The sequence below is a fragment of the Eublepharis macularius genome, chromosome 3 (assembly GCF_028583425.1).
Source record: "Eublepharis macularius isolate TG4126 chromosome 3, MPM_Emac_v1.0, whole genome shotgun sequence".
Classification (NCBI taxonomy): Eukaryota; Metazoa; Chordata; class Lepidosauria; order Squamata; family Eublepharidae; genus Eublepharis; species Eublepharis macularius.
This window is the reverse complement of record NC_072792.1, coordinates 65,143,094-65,165,927: the sequence shown is the minus strand read 5'-3', so window position 1 is coordinate 65,165,927 and position 22,834 is coordinate 65,143,094. Positions and strand designations below refer to the sequence as shown.

Here is a 22,834-nt window from a genome sequence, read left to right as displayed (position 1 = left end):
TGGCATGAGTTAGCCAAAATTAAGAATTTAATTCTCAAGGATTTCAATGGAAAAGATTAAAATATGTGTTTAAACCTGCCTCACTTGAATCAATGGGAAATAAAAGAATGTACATTTTGCTGGATCACACCTTATATCTTGAGGCACATTACCAGAAATAAGCCTATTTAATACCTTTGGATACATGCCAGTCTGCATGAGGAGGAACATACCAGAGCAGAAAAATCAACTAAATTTTTACAAAAATTTGTCCTAACCCTAAGACCAGCAGCTAAGGAGAAGAAGAAAAGGGAGGGACTGTAGCTCAGAGGAAGAGCCTCTGGTTTGCACACAAAAGGTCCCAGGTTCAACCCTCCAGCATCTCAATTTAAAAGGGCCAGATACTAGGGGAAGAGAAAGATCTCTACCCAAGACCTTGTAGAGCTATTGCTGGTCTGAGCAAAAAATACTGAACTTGATGCAGCAAGGGTCTGATTCACTTTAAGGAAACTTCATGTATGTTTTCAAAGTCTTACTTGTACTTTGGAAGGTCTATTCCCACTGCAACAGCATAAAAATTAAAATACTCCAGATTTTTTTCTTTCTATTTCTAGCCTGAAGATTGATTTGGACAATTATTTATTTTTCAACAACAAAACAGTGTTCTTTCAATCAGAAGATGGTAGAAATCTGGTGAGGAAATGGTTGTTATCGCCCTCCAGATCAGAAAATAGAGGAGGATTATAAAATGATGACAGGATTAAAGATGGCTGCTAAACAAAAAAACTGTGTTGTAATGGGTGATTTTAACTACCCACACATTGACTGGGCCAATGGGTGTTCGAATCGGGGGAGAGAAAGTGAGTTTCTAGACTGTCTCAATGACTGTGCTATGGAACAGATGGTTACAGAACCTACTAGGGGAGAGGTGATCCTGGATTTGGTCCTCAGTAATGCTGAAGACCTGGTGAGAGATGTAAATGTGATTGCACCACTTGGGAACAGTGACCATAATGTTATTGAGTACAACATATGTATAAATAGGAAATTGCCAAATAAGACCAACACAGCCATGTTTAACTTCAAAAGGGGTAACTTTTCTGAGATGAGGGGGTACGTGAAGAAGAAACTGAAAGGGAAAGTAAAAAAGGTCAAAACACTTGGGGAATCTTGGAGACTATTTAAAACTACAATCCTGGAAGCTCAAATTAAATATATACCGCTGGTTATGAAAGGCACAAATAGGTTTAGGAAAAGGCCAGCATGGTTAACAAGCAATGTAATAGAAGCTGTAAAAGGTAAAAAGGATTCTTTTAGGCAGTGGAAAACTAGTCGGAGTGAGGTTGATAAAAAGGAGCATAAGCTGTGGCAAAAAAAGTGCAAGTCTGTGATCAGACAGGCAAAAAGGGAATATGAGGAGCATATTGCAAAGAACATAAAGAAAAACAATAAACAATTCTTTAAATATATTAGAAGTAGGAAACCAGCTAGGGAGGCAGTGGGGCCCTTGGATGACCAAGGCGTAAAAGGATTACTAAAGGGTGATGGGGAAATGGCCGAGAAGCTGAATGCGTTCTTTGCTTCTGTCTTCACTGTGGAAGATAAGAAGTGCATGCCCACTCCGGAAGCACTGACTTTGGGAGGGGTTTTGAAAGACCTGAGTCACATTGAGGTGACGAGAGAGGAGGTTATGCGACTGCTAGATAATTTAAAAACTGATAAATCACCGGGCCCAGATGGCATACATCCAAGAGTTCTGAAAGAACTCAAGTGTGAACTTGTAGATCTCCTCACAAAAATATGTAATCTGTCATTAAACTCTGCATCTGTTCCTGAGGACTGGAAGGTAGCTAATGTTGTCCCCATCTTTAAAAAAGGTTCCAGGGGAGATCCGGGAAATTACAGGCCAGTCAGCCTGACGTCAATACCGGGTAAGTTGGTGGAAACTATTATCAAAAATAAAATTAGTGGGCACATTGATGACCAAAAGCTGATGAGGAAAACTCAGCATGGGTTCTGTAAGGGAAGATCTTGTCTCACCAATCTGTTAGAGTTCTTTGAGGGAGTGAACAAACAAGTGGACAAGGGAGACCCGATAGATATTGTTTATCTTGACTTCCAGAAAGCTTTTGACAAAGTTCCTCATCAAAGGCTCCTAAGTAAGCTCAGTAGCTATGGGATAAAGGGCCAAGTCCTCTTGTGGATCGAAAACTGGCTAATTAATAGGAAACAGAGAGTGAGTATAAACGGGCACTTCTCACAGTGGAGGGTGGTGAGCAGTGGGGTGCCACAGGGGTCGGTATTGGGTCCAATGCTTTTTAACTTGTTTATTAATGATTTGGAATTGGGATTAAGCAGTGAAGTGGCTAAATTTGCAGATGACACGAAATTGTTCAGGGTGGTGAAAGCCAGAGAGGATTGTGAGGCACTCCAAAGGGATCTGTCGAGGCTAGAAGAGTGGGCATCCATGTGGCAAATGAGGTTCAATGTAGCCAAGTGCAAAGTAATGCACATTGGAACCAAAAATCCAAAATATAAATACAAGTTGATGGGGTCTGAACTGGCGGAGACTGACCAAGAGAGAGATCTTGGAGTCATGATAGATAACTCACTAAAAACGTCAGCACAGTGTGCGACTGCCATAAAAAAAGCTAATGCTATGCTAGGGGTTATTAGGAAAGGGATTGAAAACAAATCAGCCGGTATCATAATGCCTCTGTATAAATCGATGGTGAGGCCTCATTTGGAGTACTGTGTACAGTTCTGGTCGCCACACCTTAAAAAAGATATCATAGCACTGGAAAAAGTACAGAGAAGGGCAACTAAAATGATTAAAGGGTTGGAACACTTTCCCTATGAGGAAAGATTGAGGCGCTTGGGGCTCTTTAGCCTGGAGAAAAGACGACTGAGGGGAGACATGATAGAGGTTTACAAGATAATGCACGGGTTAGAGAAGGTAGAGAAAGATGTGTTTTTCTCCCTTTCTCACAATTCAAGAACTCGTGGGCACTCTATGAAATTATTGAGCAGTCGGGTTAGAACAGATAGAAGAAAATACTACTTTACACAAAGGGTGATAAACACATGGAATTCGTTGCCACAGGAGGTGGTGGCAGCTACAAGCATTGCCAGCTTCAAGAGGGGACTGGACAAATATATGGAGCAGAGGTCCATCAGTGGCTATTAGCCACAGGAGATAGATGGTATTCTCTTTGTGGGGAGGTGGTGCTCTGTTGTCTTGGTGCTGGAAGGAAGGCAGTGGGAGGGCTTCTGGTGTCCTGGCCTCACTGACAGTCCTTTAGATGGCACTGGATTTCTAGCCACTGTGTGTGACAGAATGTTGGACTGGATGGGCCACTGGCCTGATCCAACATGGCTTTGCTTATGTTCTTATGTTCTTATGTTGTTGGAAGTGCCCAAATGATCAAGGGATTCACTTGCCAATGCTTGCTGGACAAACTATAAAAATCTAACATCCTATGAGCATGCACAATCAGTCTTTCCTGCCATGTCAGCTTCATAACTACAAGCCTATAACTCTGTCCATATGTATATATGTATCCATACCCACTGCGAGTGACAAGACACTGTCGAAGGCCAAGTTTTCGGAAGATGTCTACCACTGTTTCCATTGGTGTGTGGTCTGTGACAGTGAAAGGACTCAGGTTCAGAATGCGACGGAGTTTCAATGGGTGAGGGCTGTTTGCAGGAAGTTCTGGGGGGTCTTCAGTGAAGTACACAATGGAATTGCTGACTACCCCATCCTGGCGCTGCCTTGCATTCTCTGTGAGACAAGGAATTCAGGCAAATTACATACAAAGAAATGAAGTTAAAAGAGAAAAAGTTATAGTTCTGGTATCCTTTTAAAGTGATAAGAATAGGAAAAAGAACCAGAATTTCACAGAGATTCCAATGTGGAGTACCAAAACAATGGTGTAGTTCTTATATTCGTAACTCACTGATAATCCATCAAATGCTTACTTGCATGTGTGAATAAGTCATCAAGATTAACTGCCATTGATAGAATGTTTACCTTACCTAAAATCAGTATATCACACACCCAGTACTTTTTAATGGAGCCATTTTTGGCTGATAGTTGTCACATGTTGAGTAATCAAGTGATAAGCGTATGTGAGGAGGAAGGAAATTTCCATACATTATGAGATGAAACTGACCCTGGATTAGCCCAAAGTAGTGGCTCCCATATCTGACTTTCATAACCTATGAATTTAATATGCACTCGATAAATTGTGGATCGAGTCATTAGCAGGTATTTTCTCACTTAAGCAGGTAATCCTTACTTGATCTGTAGACTCATGACATCAAGAATATGCAGCAGCCAGTAAACTGCAGCTAAATACTTGGACCTGATCCTTCTGCTTGTGAAACATAGTCCACTGGTGCCCGGTGCTTTCCATTCATACAAAACGCAACATCTAGCATTAGTGGGAAGTGCCTAGCACTTGGAGGAATGTGCTCCATAAAGGCATACTGCCTGTGCAGTCAAGGACTGAGCTGTAGAAGTGGAAGGAAAATGTAGGATTCAAAACATAGTGGGAAAGTATTTAAGCACCTACCTGGTGGAACTCTCTGTCTGTGGAAACCAGGGCCCAGCAGGATTTACTATTCTTCTGCCAGGCCTGTAAGACAGAAATGTTCCACCAGGCATATGGTTGTGTTTGGGGTGTGGGTGAGCTCTTTTTTGCCAGTCTCCTGTTGAGGGAGGAATGCAGCTCCCTCCTTCTGATTGTCTGCTGGCTCACCTAATATGTATACCATCTTCCACCCCATGGAATGTATGGGGTTTGGGTTTGGCATATGGGCCGCTGTGTAGAGTTGCTGCCTTTTTATACTGACTCTTATGTTTTAATGTGATTTTTATTCATTGATGTTACCCGCTTTGAGCTTGTGGAGAGAGCAGGTTGTTGTTGTTGTTATAAGCACAGAAAGCATCCTAAAAGATATACAGAAACTGACTTGCTCTTCACAGAGGAGGTGTATATTTTGTAAATGAAATTGGCTTCACCTTTATCTAAAGTATGTTGTCTCAGGTGATGACTGTTTATAAGGAGAGAACACCAGAGTTCCTAAATAAGTTCCTTTTTCATTTTGTAAGCAATGCTTATTTGGCTTCTGAATAGTTCTCTCAATTAAGCTGCACCTTGAAACTAATATTAAAGCTATTATTGTGAACTTCTCACTCTACTAACTGTACCTAGCACTCTTCTTAACAATTATTGCTGAAGGATGCACCACAAGAGGCTGATGTCCTTTCTGCCTCCCTTGTTTTCTTCTGTGTCAGGTGTACATGCTGAAAGTTCAAGAATGCTGACAATCTAAACGTATCTTGTGTTCAAAACCAAATCCAAGCTAACTCTAACCTCTTTTATTCTTGATTGACTTTGGTTGCTAATTATCTTAAGAAAAGATCTTCAACTCAAATGTAGAGCTCATTTCCATCAATTTAAGAAGAATTAATCCATTTCTCACCTTTTCTATCCCAAACTAATGTTTTCCAACACATCTCAGTTGAATTTTTTTGAATCTCTCCCTTGGTGAAATTAAAACTGTCAAACTCAAGCCAACCATTGCTTTAAGAGGTTCCAACAGTCTTTGAGATCACGTTATTGTTGATCTATTGCAAAGTTTGGAGTAGTGGTTAAGAGAGGCAAGACTCCTAATCTGGAGAACCGGGTTTGATTCCCCCACTCTTCTGCTTGAAGCCAGCTGGGTGACCTGGGGCCAGTCATAGCTCTTTCAGAGCTCTCTCAGCCCCACTCACTTCACAGGGTGATTGCTGTGAGGATAATAATAACACACTTTGTAAACTGCTCTGAGTGGGCGTCCTGAAGGACAGTATATACAATGAATGTTGTTGTGGTGGTGGTGGTGATTTCAAGAATATTAATTTCTGTCCTGTTTCCCACAATTTATATTAATCTGATTGAAAATATGTTATTTAATTTGAACTAGGGTAAGATCTGCACATAAAGAAGAAAAAGAAGATGGAATGAAAGAGTATCTAAAATGAGAAAGTCTATTTCCACTCAGATCAACAAAAGACACCTTTTATGTTACTGCCATGTAACAAGGCAACATTGTTCTTCCTACAGGAAGAAATAACATCAGCAAACACATGCCATGATGTTATTCACATTGTCAGTCATACTCTAAAGGTAGAGTCTCGATGAGAAACAGAGAGATTTGAAATGACCACGTGTAAGCTTAAGGCCCCCCACCCATGCTTTGGATCCTGATCCACAATTTGTTTCTTATCTGCTCTTCTTGACAAAATGCCTATTAAGTAATCACACATTCAAATGCATATAGAGTTTGGAGGAGTCACTCACTGATTGCAAGAATCAACTCCCGTCTCTGTGCAAAGCCAATGAGACGCTCTGAGTCTTTAGAAACCACTACTGGAAAGCCATTGTAGTCAGTCTCTTTGATCAAAGTCTCCACATCTTCCACTGTCATACTGTCTTGTGACAGAACAGAGAGAGGAGGCTCTCCACGCCTAGGCCTCATAACGTCTGTGGCTAGAGTTCTGTGAGTAAATTCCTCCTTCACGTCCAGAAAGGGATACCCGTTCAAGTGGATGTGTGCTTCATAGATCCCTTCTTTCCCAAAGGCATCAGCTACCCATTTGCTTGTTACTGCTGCAGCCATCAAAGGTACAATGTACTCCAATCCTCCTGTCAACTCAAACATGATTACAACAAGAGAGACTGTCATTCTTGTAACTCCACCTGAAGACAAAGAGATAGAAAGAAAGATCTTTCAAGTTATCAGTTAGTTGTATAGCAGGTTCCCATCTCTGAGATACTTCCTTGCTTTCCCAGAAGCCTATAATTTCATCTTATTCAGTTTATTATCAAGTATGATGCAATTTAGTAGTAATTTACAATCGTGGTCACTCCTATAAGGCTTCCATATGTAAACAATGCTTTCAAAATATGTTCTTGATCTCTGAGGACATATCCAAAGTGTTTCTAAATTCTGTACAGTCTGAAGGTAGACAAGAACCAAGAACTCAGAATGCTTAGATGTTAAGGTTTTGGCCAAATACAAGTTTCATGTTATTGATCTTCTCTGTAACAAGTTGGAGATTTGCCATTTTGGATAAAATGGCCTCAGAATATACATGTATTGTTATCCCCTAATATTACTGTCTAATATTTATTTAATGATGTGTTGTTTTGGTTAGTTTTAATCATTTTAAAATGTGATTTTATCATGTATATTTTAACTTGTTAGCCACCTTGCTAGCCCATAGGAGAGCAGAACGGCAGGATATAAATTTTATTAAATATAAATAAATAATAAATAGATCGATTGGGGGAGAAAACTGTCAGTGTGTTGTTTACAAATATTTACACTGAGGTCTAGATTTGATCAAGGGCCTTGTTTTAACTGATAGCATGTTTCTCTTTGTAAGCCACATTCAGATCCGATATGCATTTTCAACAAATTTACATAATAAAATTATCTAGTTGTTAATACCATTTCATAAAGAAACATGTGAACCTAGCTTTTGTATCCATAAATAATGAATTCAAAAAGTAACAGTGTGTTCCTATATATCATACAACATGAAATAATGATGGAAATGATATACTGTACCTAAACAGGCTGCAGCTCCCACCATGGCATAAAGTCCTGGGGTAACACAGTCAGCTCCTGGCCTACACCAGTTCCTAAAGATGATCCAGTCATGGTGATGGTAAGCCAGCTGCTCTACTCCAATCCCAACTATTCTACCAGCTATAGCTCCTACAGCCATACTGGGTATAAAGAGGCCTGAAGGGATCTCAAATAACAAAGAAAAAGGACTTTGTTATATGTACAAAAGTGATGTCAAATTTTAATTTAAAGGTGACAACTGAAGAACCACTTGATTATCTGGAAACACAATTGTTTAATTATTATGGCTCATTACCTCTTTTCACTAGTATAATGATCCCTTTAAACAGCGGGAAGGCTTATATCTACCTCAGGCAAAACTCCATTTCATATCTATTTGGCAATTCCTTCAGAACTATGTATGAACTATAGCTGACTGCCCTCCCCTAATTCAGGGTCATTTTACAAAGAGAGAAAATGAACAGGAATCTTATGGCACTGTTTATTCTGCAAAGAGTAAAAAAAAAAGAGGGCAGGGACTTCAACCCAAAAAGAACTGGGTGACCAAAAAGGTTGAAAGAAAAAAACCTTACAGATACAAGTGCCAAGACCAAAGCCCCAAAACAACACAAAAGGTACCAAAATCTAATAAAAATCCAAGAACTAAAACTGTATGATTCAAAAAAATCACTCTGGTTCTATATATATAAGTGCCTTCCCCTAGTGTAGAAATTCTTGAACAATTACATCCATATATATGGGGATGTCATATATTTACAGGCATTTTTAAAATGACCAGTGATTATACACATGTAACCAAATGTGTTTGAGCTGTGTGAGGCCTTCTTCAGTGATTTTTATTTGTTTTTTACACACCATATATTATAGAATGCCTGACAAAACACTAAATAAACCTGAAGGGATGAAGAGAAAGTGGAAGAAAAATAACATATTACTTAAATATTATATAAGTATCTTCTAGTAAAAAATATTTTTAGAATTGGAGTTTTTAGAACTGGTGTTCATTTTAAATTCTAAAAATTAATAAAAGTAAAATTAAACTACTCACACAAAAAAGATGAAGTTACGCACGTCTCTATTCAAACAGAACAGGACTACCAAAGACACATTCGTGCAGATGATGTTTTCAGTATCTTTTTTTTGGTCATTGTTTATTCTAGCATGACCTTTCAGGGACTAGAACCATATAGATTCATGAGGTAGATCTTCCCTTGGTATATACAATGAGGGGAAAGTTTGCCAACAGCCGTATCAAAGGGAATCCTACATTTCCCATGTCAGGATACATAGATAACTAAAGGCGATTAATTACCATGAATCCATAAGAGTATTTTAACCTGAAGTGTATGGGATGAAATGTAGTTATGTAAAATTTTAATGTAATCAAGAAGTACAACAGCTTTCACAATAGCAGTAATTGGTGAGAACATAATCTCTCTAGTTTTGCTAAAGTGATAAAAACTTGCCATGACTTATAATGCCGGAGTGGCAGCCATTGTTCTGGATGACTCTGATCAGGCCTGATTCAGAAACAGGCATGCACTTTAAAAAGCCATAGGCATCTAGTTAGCATTCCTATATCAGATTATTTACTTCCTGGCAAGAGGTACACATCAATAATGTCTTAGGTTCATTATGGGTGCTGTACACAAGTAATATTATTAGAGAATCTCTGCTTCCATTTTAATCTTTTATTAAAACATAATGATCACATTTTTAACATTGACTAAATCAAGAGAAACTGTACCATCCATTACTGTTACATAGGTAAGAGGTGATGGAGAGTACCCTCAAGTCATAGCTGACTTATGGCAACCCTGGTGGGGTTTTCATAGCAAGAGACTCATAGAGGTAGTTTGCCACTGCCTGCCCTTCAACCCTGGTCTTCGTTGGAGGTCTCCCATCCAATTAGTAACCAAGGCTGACTCTGCTTAGCTTCTGAGATCTGATAAGATCAGGCTCATCTGGGCTATCCATGTCAGGATACATAGATAAGTAAAGGATTACCATGAATCCGTAAGAGTATCTTAACCTGAAGATAAGCAGGTCGCAAGCAAAGAACCCCTTCCTAGAAGAAGCTCCCAATCAGTTCAAGTTCACATATTTAAAGGATTTTTAAATCCTCTCCTAACAATAGCTAGCTTTCCCCCTTGATAAGGGTGCACATTCTTGGCTAACTAATTATCTTATAACTTCAAACACCATACAAGGTTACCTATACTTGAAATACCTTTGTAAAATACATAAAAATGTTCATTCTTGCCACTTTTTAATCTTATCAAAGACTGTTTAAAAAAGAATGATTATAACTTCCTTATACACATGAACATCTTCACCAATACACCCCATCTTTGAAATATATCTTCACTTTTGTTACGATCAGGGCTTTTTTCAGCTGGAATGCGGTGAAACAGTTCCGGAACCTCTTGAAAATGGTCACATAGCTGGTGGCCCCACCCCCTGATCTCCAGACAGAGGGGAGTTTAGAATGCCCTCCACGCCATGGCGCGGAGGGCATTCTAAACTCCCCTCTGTCTGGAGATCAGGGGGCAGGGCCACCAGCCATGTGACCATTTTCACCAAGGGCGATTTAAACTTTTAAAAACTCCCCCCTTATTCCAGCTGACCCAAAGTGACGTCATTGGTCCTGGGAGTGTGCACACACTTTGCATGTGCACATGTGGTACCGGGGCGCGACCTTCCACCAAGAGTTGCCCCTGTGCTGGCAACCCACTGAGTTCCACCACCTCTTTTCCTAGAAAAAAAGCCCTGGTTACGATTAGATATTCTTGTCATTCTCAGAAGCTTCTGCACGTGGGCCTCAATATTAGCAAGAGTCTAGTAGCAGCTATAAGACTAACAAAATTTGTGGTAGGGTATGAGCTTTTGTGAGTCACAGCTCACTTCTCAGATACCTGAGGTACCTGAGGTATCTGAAGAAGTGAGCTGTGACTCACAAAAGCTCATACCCTACCACAAATGTTAGTTTTATAGGTGCTACTCAAGTTTTGCTGTTTTCTACTGCTACAGACAGACTAACACTGTACCCATCTTCATCTATTGATATGAGTTAGACAACTTATAATTTACAAAAGGCTATATAATTGTGTTACTTCTTTGTTTCTTGCCCCTCTCCAAAGCTGTTCTGTTCTGGGTCTCTAAACTCCCTTTTGGCATTGTTTAACTGACAAATCTCTAGGAATTTGTTTAACTGACAAATCTCTAGGAATTTCCCGGTATTGGCAACCATATCTGTAGATCACTAATGAAGGGCTAAATCCTGCAATCCACAGGACCAAGGCTTGCCGTATCCCAGCCCTTTCCTCCGCCCATCACTGTTTCTAACCCTGGGAAAGTTTATTCCCTGCATGGAAGGACTTGTGTGTGCTATACGTTGTGGGCTGGGTTAGTGTAGTGGAGAGGGGAAGTGGGCAAAAGTTGTTCTTTTATTTGTCTTCTTTTAGAGAGCAGAAAGAGCAATCTCATTTCCTCCTCCTTCCCCACTGCAGCAGACTAACGTGCATAGTTATTAGCACATTCAACCAGGAACAAACTTTCCTGCTACAGATTGACTAACACAGCTACCCATCTTGATCTATTTCCTGAGATCAGTAAGGGCTCATGGAGGGATGGACCCACGGGGAAGATATTGGACTGCAAGCATCTGCCGCAAGTGATTTGCAGGATTCAAAATCAATGTACTGGACAGTCTTCCACAGGGAGCTGTGACTGACAATCAGTGGTGTTCAGTTACTATCTCTTTGGGGCCTTTTTAGTAATAGGCTACTTCTGGGCACAATCTGGCCTTGTCAATCTATTCTTTATTTCATCTGGGTATGGTAATCCTAAAAATGCCAGATGTAAATCCTTCAGGAGTGAGTCACTGTCCAAGGAATGGAGTAAATGTGGCATAACAGTGGGTCATGTGCACTGTACTGAAACCCACTGACTGCTACACAAAACTATGTGCTTCCAGCTGCTGCCCATTCGTTGTTTACAGCCAAGCTATATTACAACTACATTTGCTCCAATTCCAAATTTACATCTGAATTATTTGCTGGATTCTGCTAGATTCAAGTCCAAATCTTGCTGGTCTACTGCGGACCATCACAGCTACCCCCCTGAAACTCAATTCCGCTCATTTCCTAAGAACTGGAAACGTGCAAGTACTCTGTATCAGGGTCCTTTCACACAGCCAAAGGATGATGTTTTATGACTATTTATAATAGAAAAATGGTTACTGCTTATTTACTTTTTATGTAATTATTCTATAGTAAAACTTTGTTTTGAATGTGTCCCTACCCTGTCAAATTTTATTTTATCCATGACTTGAAAAAGTTCCCTCAGGATGTGGTTAAATAAAAACTCACAATCTTACGGCTCAAATTCTGACACAAAACTTTATCAGAATGACAGTGGGAATCACTACTTTGCAGCTTTTCCCCATCATAATTACAAATTCATCCAAATGTAACTACAGTTCCACCACTGCATGTAAAAGTTGATGTTATAATTATCTTCGACCTTACATTTTTTCCCCTTGCTCTTTTGTGATATGGAGTGAAGACAATTTATACAATTGCTAAAAGAATATTAAGATTTTAATAAAAGTATTTTATTGTAGTCCAGTTTTAATTATGGGTTCATTCCAGGTTTCTTTCTAGCTACTAATTCAAATCTCGAGTTTTATTATTCTGTAAGACCAAAAATATGCAAATCTCCATCTTCTTTTTGTTAGAATCTATTCACAGGTTAAATGGCTATAAAATCATTTTTTTAAAAAAATATAAAAATGAGCCATTGTTGTTGAGAATATTCCACAACTTTATTATACCTCTTTTCTGTATAATTTAGACTGGATTTGAATTACTTATCAAAGGCAATATGAGACTGTTAACAAGGTGCCTGACTTCTTACAGGTGAAATCAGGCAGTTCATTCCTTTATTCCAGGTTTTCATGAGGCTTTGTGATTTACAGCCTTGTTACCTGAGGCACAATCAAGTCACCAGTCCAATAAAGAAATAATAGAAAGAAGGTGAAATGAAAGCATCAGTCAGTTTCACTTGTTCCCTTCATCTTAGCAAGATATATATACTGAGTATTGTAAAATAAAGCCCTTTTTCAGAGGCAAAAGATTTACTGACTGGGATGAATTTATTTCGCATCAGACTTTTAACAGTGAATACCAGCTTGACATTTTGAAGACAAATTAGAACTGAAGAAGTTAAGTGGGTGACTCTGTGGGCTGTACAAAAATGAACAGTTCACTTCTGCAAGTAAATGGAGGCCAGATCAATTAGCAGACATGCAATTTGAGTCACACTTTGTCTTTCACACTTTCTAAGTAATGTGCAAAGGTATTTGTTCTCTCCCTACACCAGAAACGCAATAAGAAAGCATAAAATTCAGCTGCACTTCCCGTTCCCCTGCTTCCTCAGATCACGTGAAAACCCCTTGAGACCCAGTTTGGTGTAGTAATTAAGTGCGGCAGGACCCTAATCTGGAGAACTGGGTTTGATTCTCCACTCCTCCAGTTGAAGCCAGCAGGGTGACCTTGGGTCAGTCACAGCTCGTTCAGAGCTCTCTCAGCCCCATCCACTTCACAGGGTGATAGTTGTGATGAAAATAATAACACGCTTCGTAAACTGCTCTGAGTGGGCTTTAAGTTATTCTGAAAGGCAGTATATAAAACAAATGTTTTGGGGAATATCAGCACTGTTTCAGGGAATATTGACATTGTATTCTATTCATCCTGTTTGGGTATTTTCCTCCACTGCAAGGTGATCTTTCCCAAATCTGGTTTGATTAAGATTTTTTTGGAAAGATCATAGTCTGAACACCTGGGGTGTTATGTGGATGAGAAGGTACATATTTTTTCAGGTCTGTCTCACATTGGTGCCATTTTCCTTACCTTAGTCCCTGGCAGCAGACATTCCACCCACACATGCACATGGAGGGTGGGCTTTTTAGAGGTTTTTTAAAAAGCAGTTATAGCTATATCGTGATAGTACTGTAATGTTATAATAATCTGTTACAACAATGTACTGTTTTTCAGCTTTCATTTTAAATAAGTAGACTTTTTTTTCCTAGGGTGGTAAGGAGAAAGGAACTGACTGAACATTTTTCCTTATACCTCTGCAACCAAAAAATAGAATCTGGAAATGATTTATTTCTATTTATTTAACAAAATTTATATCCTGCCATTCTCCCCTCATAAAGGCCAGTAAGACAGCTAACAAAACATACATATTAAAATCAATTCTAAAATGATTAAAATCAACCAAAAATCAACATCATTAACAGCCCAAACCAAAGGCCTCATCCAGCACCAGCACCACTCAGCCACTCCCTATAGACTTTCGCAGGAGAGCCACACCAGCTTTGAGCACAGAAAGGCGCAGTGCCAAGAGTGCACACCCCGCCATTTCCCTCACTACTCTGCCAGCACCAGCCAATGGCTGCATCACCCCCTGACAGGCACGCAAGGGGCAAGCAAAGGCATAGCCAATGGGCAGGCCACGATCTCTGCTGTCCAGCAACACTGCCTCCTGCCCCCAGGGAGCAGGCAGCCAGAAACCACACATCCCTGCAGCCAGTGCACCCGCATTGGGGCACCCAGCCAGGGGAGGCCACCCAGTTGAGCAGCAGGTGGGGTGTGCGGGGGCAGGGTGAGAGCTACAGCCCACTGGGGGCAGGGCCAGCAAGACACAGCAAGGAAAGAATACTTCCCAGTTGCTCTGGCAACAGCTGCAGAATCTGCCAACTGGAGTGTGGTGGAAGTTGACAGTGCTGTAAGTGATAGGGGAAGGCGTAACCAGTCCACAGGCTGGGCCGTATCTCCCATTGTCAGCTGCCAATGGCTCCACAAAGAGTAGGCGGGCAGGGCAGAAAGATCCACCATAATCAGGCTTGCTGCACCCCAACAGAGTTACCGCCTTGAGAGGAGCCCTGCCCCATGGGGGGGGGTAACACTGACGGTGCAGGCAGGGCACCTGTACTCTCGCTCACCCAACCCCCATTTCCAACAAGGGCAAGGCTGGTGGCTGAAGCTCTGCTCGCTTGCAAATTCTCCCTACACCTGCTGCTGCCACCACTCCAAGAAACATGCTTCCCCTCCCTGTAAGGTAGAACCAGAAAGGCAGAGGGACCTGACACTCAGGAGAAGCCCCCACAAGGTCACGGAGAGGCAGCTCCTTACAGGCAAGCAGGGGGAGGGATTCTGTAATGACTGATGGGACTGCCCGTTGGAAACTGTCAGAGAGGCTGGAAGGCCCATTAGATGTGATGGAAGCCCATCAACTTGCAGCAGCCCCATTGAAACACATCACCACATTGAAAAGCTGCGAGGAAAATGTGGGGTGGACTTCACGAGCCAAGCTCTGGTCCTTGGGATGACGGCCCCCAGAATGGAATGCTGGCCTGTGGGACCAGAGAACCTGCTCCGGGGCCACCATCCCAATTCTCAGTGCAGGATTCCCGAAGTCCATCCCTGCTTCCACAAAGAGCAAATGGGAGAGTCGCCTGGCCTAGTGGGGAAGAACCGGTGACATCCCAGGATGTCGCTCCACATTCCCCCACCCCTGGCAACATCCTCGCTCCCCACATGCAGAGGTCCTCTACCTGGCTCATCAGACTCCAGAAGAACTGTCAGAGAATGAGAGTCCTCCATGGCGCCCGCCCTGCCAGACATACACGGGCTACACTCCAAGTTCCACCCTGCTGCCTGCCATGAACCTGAGCAGGGGGGGAGCTGGCTGGGGCTGCATAAAACTAGCTTCTGCCTAGCAGTAACTTAAATATTTCCTTCAGGACCACATGCTACATTTTCTAATGGAGAATCACCTCCACGTAGAAGCCACTTAATGTGACTAGAATTGCAATCCACCAGTGGAAGTCAGGAGGGCAAGAACATAGGGGCAGGCAACATCAGCATGATGGTGTTGCATCACTTTCAGGGGAAACTCAGAAATGATGTCATGCTTCTCTATAATTTGCCAAAAACTGTATGATAAAGAGTTTCTGGCAATTCCTAGAGAGTATAATATTGTACCAACAGTCACATTTTAGTTTATTTTTCTCCGGCTAGCTGACAGAGCAGTGTCAGGCAGTAGGGACTGCTGGCAGCTGTTCTCCCACCATAGTGGAAGATCTGGGAATCCTATACGTGGCACCTTTAATACTAGCTAAGTAGTTTACTGTGACTTTGAATCTTATGTCTTTACAAACGGTAACGTGTGAGTTTTAAAATGGTCATTATGAGTAGTATTTATCATATGGACTAGTATACAAAATTGTGGAAAAAAATAACAACTTGAATCATGGAAGTGGGATCTTCTGAGTTGGTATATGGCTTGTGAACTTTTAATATATTAAAATAAACCATTATTTCTATATTTTCTAAGGTTAGTCTAACTTGTTTGACTACAGCATATACAGATAAAATTTAATAGCACAATCTTCAATTTAAAAGAAAGCCTTCATAATATCAGAGGATTTTTATTGTGTTTATACTTTAAAGATGATAATGAATTCCCTAGCTTTTGTGTATATAAATGTTCATCTATAAAAATTCCTCACTGTTAAAATATTAAGATTTTTTGAATTTTGGGAATACATCAAAGTCTTAGAGAAACTGGGATGATCCTTACAAACATGCAAGTTTATATGAAGTAAATGTTATGAGACTTCAGAGCAGATTTTGGTTTATTAAGGCTCCATTCTAGCATAACATTTCATATTTATGAAATTATTTTTTCAAACAATCCCACAAATAAGAAGTTTATGAGATGATTTTTGAAATGACCCCATGGGGAGGCTATAAAGGAACAGAGCACAATGTATTGTTTTTTGAGGATAAGCTGATGAAGTGAGAATCTGAAAATAGTCCCGTAGCCCTAAGTTGAAGAAACAGTATGAGTTTTCTTTGGATTTGAGATTGGTGAGTGAGATTTATAGAAAATAAAAGCCACAAAACAAGTCTCATTCCATACTACCTTGTTCCTCATGGTCTTGTCAAGAATCTCTAACACTTGTTCTGAAAACCTATCCAAGCTAATATGAAAATTGTCGAAGGCTTTCACGGCCGGAGAACGATGGTTGTTGGGGGTTTTCCGGGCTGTATTGCCGTGGTCTTGCCAAGACCACGGCAATACAGCCCGGAAAACCCCCAACAACCACTAATATGAAAACTTTGTCTAAAAACCAAGTAATCTTCAAAGTCATCCCTTTAACCAAAACCATGGTCAATCACTTCAAAAGTTCCCTCCAAATATTGGTGATTTTGTGTGTTGTCAGAGACTTAGGCATTTATGTAGCTTTGTCCAGCTTCACATTTTGGCATAACTTTACTGTATTTGGGTATCATCCAGAATGAAATTAAAACACTTCCATTATAGTTTTGCCAATGGCTTGACAAGGTGATTAGGTTTCCATTTTAAATTCAGTCAGTTAATATAATAACTCCACTTCCTGTCAGCATCCCACATGCTCTCTTTCACTCCAAGGATTTCAGAAAGGTTTAAGCAGTTTGTGTTAGGAGCTAAAAGAGTAAGAAACTGAGCATAATAAATGGGGAAGCCCCAATGTTTTTTGCGTTACTTAGCTTGATAAATACACAAAGGAAAGACATGCACAAAATAATAAAGGGAAAGGCTTCTGCTTCCATGGGAAGTCTACCTCACACTCTGAGGGCCCTACAGCTACGTCAAAAGGATTTCAAGTACCCAGGAGATAATTGTCTGTAGCAGTAGTGTAGCATGGGGGGGGGGCAAGAGGGGTGGTCACCTCGGGCACATAATTTTTGGGGGGTGCCATGGGATGCTGTGCCAAGGACAGCCTGTGCTCTGCGGGAGGCCACCCGTGGCACCCTGGCTGCCTGCTGCACCAACGAGGAGGCCATCCTGCAGCTGAGGAGCATGCCGAGCTGGCAGCAGTGTGCTCTCGTACAGGGCTGCCTGATGAGGGCGGGGAGGCGAGCGGCCCAAATTGCAGGAGCGCTCCCGCACCCTGCGAGATGATGTCACTTCCAGTGATGTCATCACACAGTCCCGGGAGCATGCATGATCATGTGGAACCCAGGAATTGCCCCGGGCACTCCAAACCCACGCTACACTGCTGGTCTGTAAAGTCTGCAAAACTAACAAGGGCAACCCTAGTACAAAGTAGCAAGAACAACAAACCAGGGCTTCAAGAAGTCAAATCCTGAGTGTAATCCAGTTTCTCATAATACAAAGTGCAAAAGTGCTATAAATACATGCATAAATACAAGCCAGATTATACAAAATCAACCATAAGTGCATAAATACAGAGTTCAAGTAGGTAGCAGGTATACAATAATTGTAAATCGTCACTGTCCGGAACAAATCTATCAGTTAAAGTGCAAATGCCAAAATTGACAAAGAAGAATCGGTAGGTGGGAGCTTGTGCCAGTGGTACATTAACAGTCCATGAAGTCAAAATGTATATAAAAATACGCCGACGGGAACTTGCAGGCAAATAACATTAACCCGTTTCGTGAGTATCACTCCTCACTTCCTCCTGGGCGTGTAACAGTTCGGACTGAGCATAAGTATGAAGCCAGCACAACAGACTCTCCCACCGTTCCTCCGGCCACGTGATTCACGGACATGTGTCAATAAGAATAACTACTGCTACATATATATATTTGTATAATCTGGCTTGTATTTATGCATGTATTTATAGCACTTTTGCACTTTGTATTATGAGAAACTGGATTACACTCAGGATTTGACTTCTTGAAGCCCTGGTTTGTTGTTCTTGGTCTGTAAAGTCTAACATGCCAAACTAGAATGCATTGTGCCATATAGACAAAAAGGAAGGGTGAAGCAAATGTTTAAGAAAACAGTGTTTTCAGTTGCATATTCCCTTTGTAAAGAGATAATAATTAGCTCAGCTAATATAGTGAATTGAACTACTGCCAGAAGCTTTCATTTATGTATTTGTTTATTTAAGGAAATTAGAATGTGTTTACAGATTCTAAAAATGCAACTGAAAGGATATGAGCAGAATCAATCTTATTCTTGAAAAAGAGTTGCCTTTAAATACATCAGATGTACACAACATAGTGGACTGAATTCCTCTAGCACTAGAGGCTCCTTCCTCAGCCTCACCCCTCATGCCTCACCCCACAGTATCCTTTCAATATAACTGCGCTCTTGATTTTGTTCATATTATACTATGTGGATTACTAAACCAGAATCTAGATTGCAATAAAATGATCTTGACACACAAAATCATTCAACTTACCTTCATGCCAAAAGTAAATATGGTAATGATGATTTTAAAGATCAAAGCCAGGGCTAGCTGCCACATAGCTGTATATACTCCAAAGCCAGCTGGTCTGTCAGGAATATCATCCACAGGTCGAGTCATATTAGGATCATTTATGTAGTCACAGAGTTGTGAAGACTCTAGAGCTCCGCAGTCATTGAAAAGCTCTGAAATGAGCTCACTGGTGCTCCTCCGGGTGTATGGATTGGGGTAGGCAATTATTGCAGTGATAGCAGTTACTGCAATGACCTCTAGGACTGGGTACTTCCCAAGCCTTGTGGTTTTGCGTCTCCTGCACCACGCAATATTGCATCGGATGAAAAGTGTCCCCCACAGGCCTCCAAAAACTCCAAGTAGAATAAAAGGGAAAAGTTCGGCCATGTACCAAGGTGTGTGATACTCAACATAAAAAAGAACTAGGCGGCTGTTTCCAAATGGATTAATGGATCTCAGGGTAAATGCTGCAACAAGGGCTGCAAAAAATGATCTCCAGAGAGTCTTCAGGGGAAAATAATAACTCACCTAAGAGCAAATAAAAACTGTTAACGATAACTGGAGTGTTTCCATTGGTTATTATGCTACAATGCAATTTAAACAATGTCCAGCTCCATTTTTTCTAAGATATCTTGCATTGTACGTGGAAAGGATATTTTATTTGCAAGTCTGTAAAATGATTTATTCTCGGACTCTGAGCAGAGATTATATATATAGTCATATGGGGAAAAACTGCACCATTTTAATGTTCAGATATTCCTTTAGATTTTCAGTAATTGAGTTGCAGTGGATGAGCCATTCCTTTTGAAACTTTTAAGAGGTTTAGTCATCTTGTAAATAAGAAGTGTCCACTGCTACACAGCAACATATAATATAGACAGCCCACTAAGAGTGTAGTAGTATTTTGCATCTGTAAGCTCATTAGAATGTCCACAGCAACAAATTCATATTATTTCAGTAATCTTTACAGTAGGTTTCAGTACATTATTTTAATAATCCTTACTCTTGTGAAGCTGTTCTGTATCATCAATCCTATAAATATTGGCTTGCCTAGGGAGTCTATGCTTGACTTGGTGCATGAACTGAAGACTTTCCAGCTTGAAGTGTACATAATCTAGAGCTGCCAGGTCCCCCCATTATGGCAGGGGATCCCCTGCCCCCCACCTCTGCCCCCACCATTGCTGTCTTGACCAGCAGGGGGGAGAAAAAGGTGAGCAGAGGTGGATCAGAATATGCTGCACACAGGCTCTGCAAGCTCAGTGATATCACTTCTGGTTTAAACCAGAAGCTATGACATCTCAGTGGGATCTCCCATTCCTAGCCTCCATCCCTGATCATCTCTCACCTGGCCAGCGGGGGAAGAGGCACAGGAACAGGCCTAAAAACCCTGCAGAGCATGCCCGCATACTACAAAGTGTTTCTTTTTTATGCTGGGAATGTCATGGAAATGACAAGTCGCATGCAGGGCTGATTCAATAAAATTTGGTCCTCAGTCTAGTATTTGGGGCTGATTTTTGTCAAATTACTTCCACGTCACACTGGGAATGATGTCATTCCTAGTGCAACGAGGAAGTCCTCTGAAGTGTGCGCATGCTCTATGTGCACAGACAAAGTAAGTTCCCTTGATGCTCCTCCCACATCTCCCCCATTCCCATTTTCAAGCCTGGGGGACCTGGCAACCCTACTCTATTGGGTCTGTGGAGCCTGCAAGCAGCGTGCTTCAGCCTGCCTCTGCTCACTGGGAAAGAAGGATTGGGTGGGGGACCTGGCAACCCTAGCATACTCTTAGCGTCATAAAGGCTGAGACACTGGAAAATTTGTGAGTGCATCTTTCCAATGTCTACATAAATTCAGTTACAGCCATGAGGAGCCAATTTGGGCTGGGACCATGCGGGATGCTAATTTGGGATCAGAGCCATATAGAGATGGGCAGAGGGCCTTCGTTTTTTCACTACGGCATGCTTTCATAAACTGAAACTAACTCGCATGCTGTTACAGCCCTTTTAAGAAAAAGGGCACACTAAATATCTATACTTCTTTTTTAATTAAGAAGCTAATTAATGCAAAGGAGTGTATTTTGAATAATGAAATCACGTGAGTGGTGGAAGAGTTAACCCCCCCCCCTTCCTGTCCCTGACTCAAATCAAGCCATACACAATTGTAATTTCCCTTTCAAAGGCTAATGATCTATGTGACATTTGTTTTTGTTTACTATTTTATTTACTTTATTTACAGTCCACCTTTATCACTGAGACTCAAGGCAGATTGATTACATAGTGTAAATCATGCAATTAATAGGAATAATAAGCAGTTGAATAGGACTAGGATTACAGAACTTTGACCATGAGCTACTACACTATCCCAGGTATCTTCACTAAACAATTGCAAATATGTTAGTGTCGAAGAGCAAAAATTAGGAATTCCTACTGAGTGTACTATACAAGGTATATGTGAAGTACTTTAACAGGACACTTCAGAGCTTTCAACTGAGTCTTAATCTAGGCCTTTTACAAAGTATCTTCAGAAAAGACAGAGTTTATGGCTATTCATAAACCAGGCTGCTTCTTACCTCCTCCAGGCTAAAAAGTACGCCACCAATTGGTGCTCCAAAGGCAACAGATACTCCTGCAGCAGCAGCTGCTGAAAGTACCTAGCATGGAGAAATTGACACAAAAGTCAGAGTTTCTGGGAAACACGTAGAGACATTTTATGAGGTGAGGCTAGAAAATTGTGCAATCAACTTTACCTCTCTCCTCTTTCCTTCGTTCTTGCTGTACTTCGAAAAGAGACTGCTGAAAAAGTTGCCACAACAGCAAGCCACATGAACTAGAGGCCCTTCTTTGCCAAGGCTGAGACCGGAAGACACCACTAGAACCAAAGTGACTGTTTTGATTAAGAGGGTCCATTTGCCCAGGTAACCCCTAATAATGAAACCGCTCAAGATGGTCTTTATCTGGAAGGCAGGAAGAACAACATATTGGCAGCTCTGATTTTGTGAAACTGATACGAATTTTGAAGAGGTCAGGTATTTCTAGTTTAGTTTTAGTTTAGTTTATTCGGTGTTTAACCCGCCCTCCCCACAAGTGTGCTCAGGACGGGGTACAACAGTCATAAAATACAATAAAATACATAAAATACATAGCAAATTATACAATAAAATTCAGCAATTAAAAAACCTGATATAGTTGGCTACACAATCCTGCCCCCAGCATACAAAGAGGAGGTAGACAGACACACGAGCTGTACTCGAATACCGGAGACCAGTGGGGGGCTCAATGATGGTCCTAATGCTGGCCTCAACCGTAAGCCTGGTGGAACATCTCCGTCTTGCAGGCCCGCCGAAATGATACAAGATCCTGGCAGGCCCAAGTGTCCTCAGACAGAGAGTTTCACCAGGTTGGGGCCAGGACCGAAAAGGCCCTGGCCCTGGTCAAGGCCCAGTTCTTACCCACTGAATGAAGAGCTCTCCAGGGCACATACAGGGAGAGACGGTCCCTCAGGTATACTGGTCCCAATCCGTTTAGGGCTTTAAAGGTTAAAACCAACACCTTGAAACGGATCCGGAACTCCACGGGGAGCCAGCGAAGCTGCCGTAGGATTGGTGTAATATGTGTCCTGTATGGAACACCCATCAGGACACGAGCAGCAGCATTCTGGATCCATTGTAGTTTCCGGATCAGACCCAAGGGAAGCCCTGCGTAGAGTGAGTTACAGTAGTCCAGCCTGGAAGTGACCGTTGCATGGATCACTGTCATTAGGTCCCGGGCTGAGAGATAGGGGGCAAGTTCTAAAAAGGCTTGTGAACCTGAAGTCTCTACAAAATACAAGACGTCATTACTAACTCCTTTTCTTTTAGCGCACACCCTTTTTAAAGCCCTTTAGTATGGATTTGTCAGAAATGTTGCAAGGAATTTATTTTTTTTCTCT

General features: G+C 41.3%; 1 protein-coding gene across 2 annotated transcripts in view; it reads right to left on the bottom strand.

Moving 5' to 3' along the window:
- Nucleotides 1-22,834, bottom strand: part of CLCN4 (chloride voltage-gated channel 4) — a 47,762-nt gene that overhangs the window by 8,160 nt on the left and 16,768 nt on the right. For both annotated transcript variants that reach the window (XM_054973909.1, XM_054973910.1), the window contains exons 6-11: nucleotides 21,654-21,860; nucleotides 21,477-21,557; nucleotides 18,890-19,435; nucleotides 7,603-7,789; nucleotides 6,330-6,728; nucleotides 3,547-3,763 (exon numbers count right to left, since the gene is read on the bottom strand). In XM_054973909.1, the coding sequence (XP_054829884.1) occupies nucleotides 3,547-3,763; nucleotides 6,330-6,728; nucleotides 7,603-7,789; nucleotides 18,890-19,435; nucleotides 21,477-21,557; nucleotides 21,654-21,860 (1,637 nt within the window). The remainder of the gene's footprint in view (nucleotides 1-3,546; nucleotides 3,764-6,329; nucleotides 6,729-7,602; nucleotides 7,790-18,889; nucleotides 19,436-21,476; nucleotides 21,558-21,653; nucleotides 21,861-22,834) is intronic.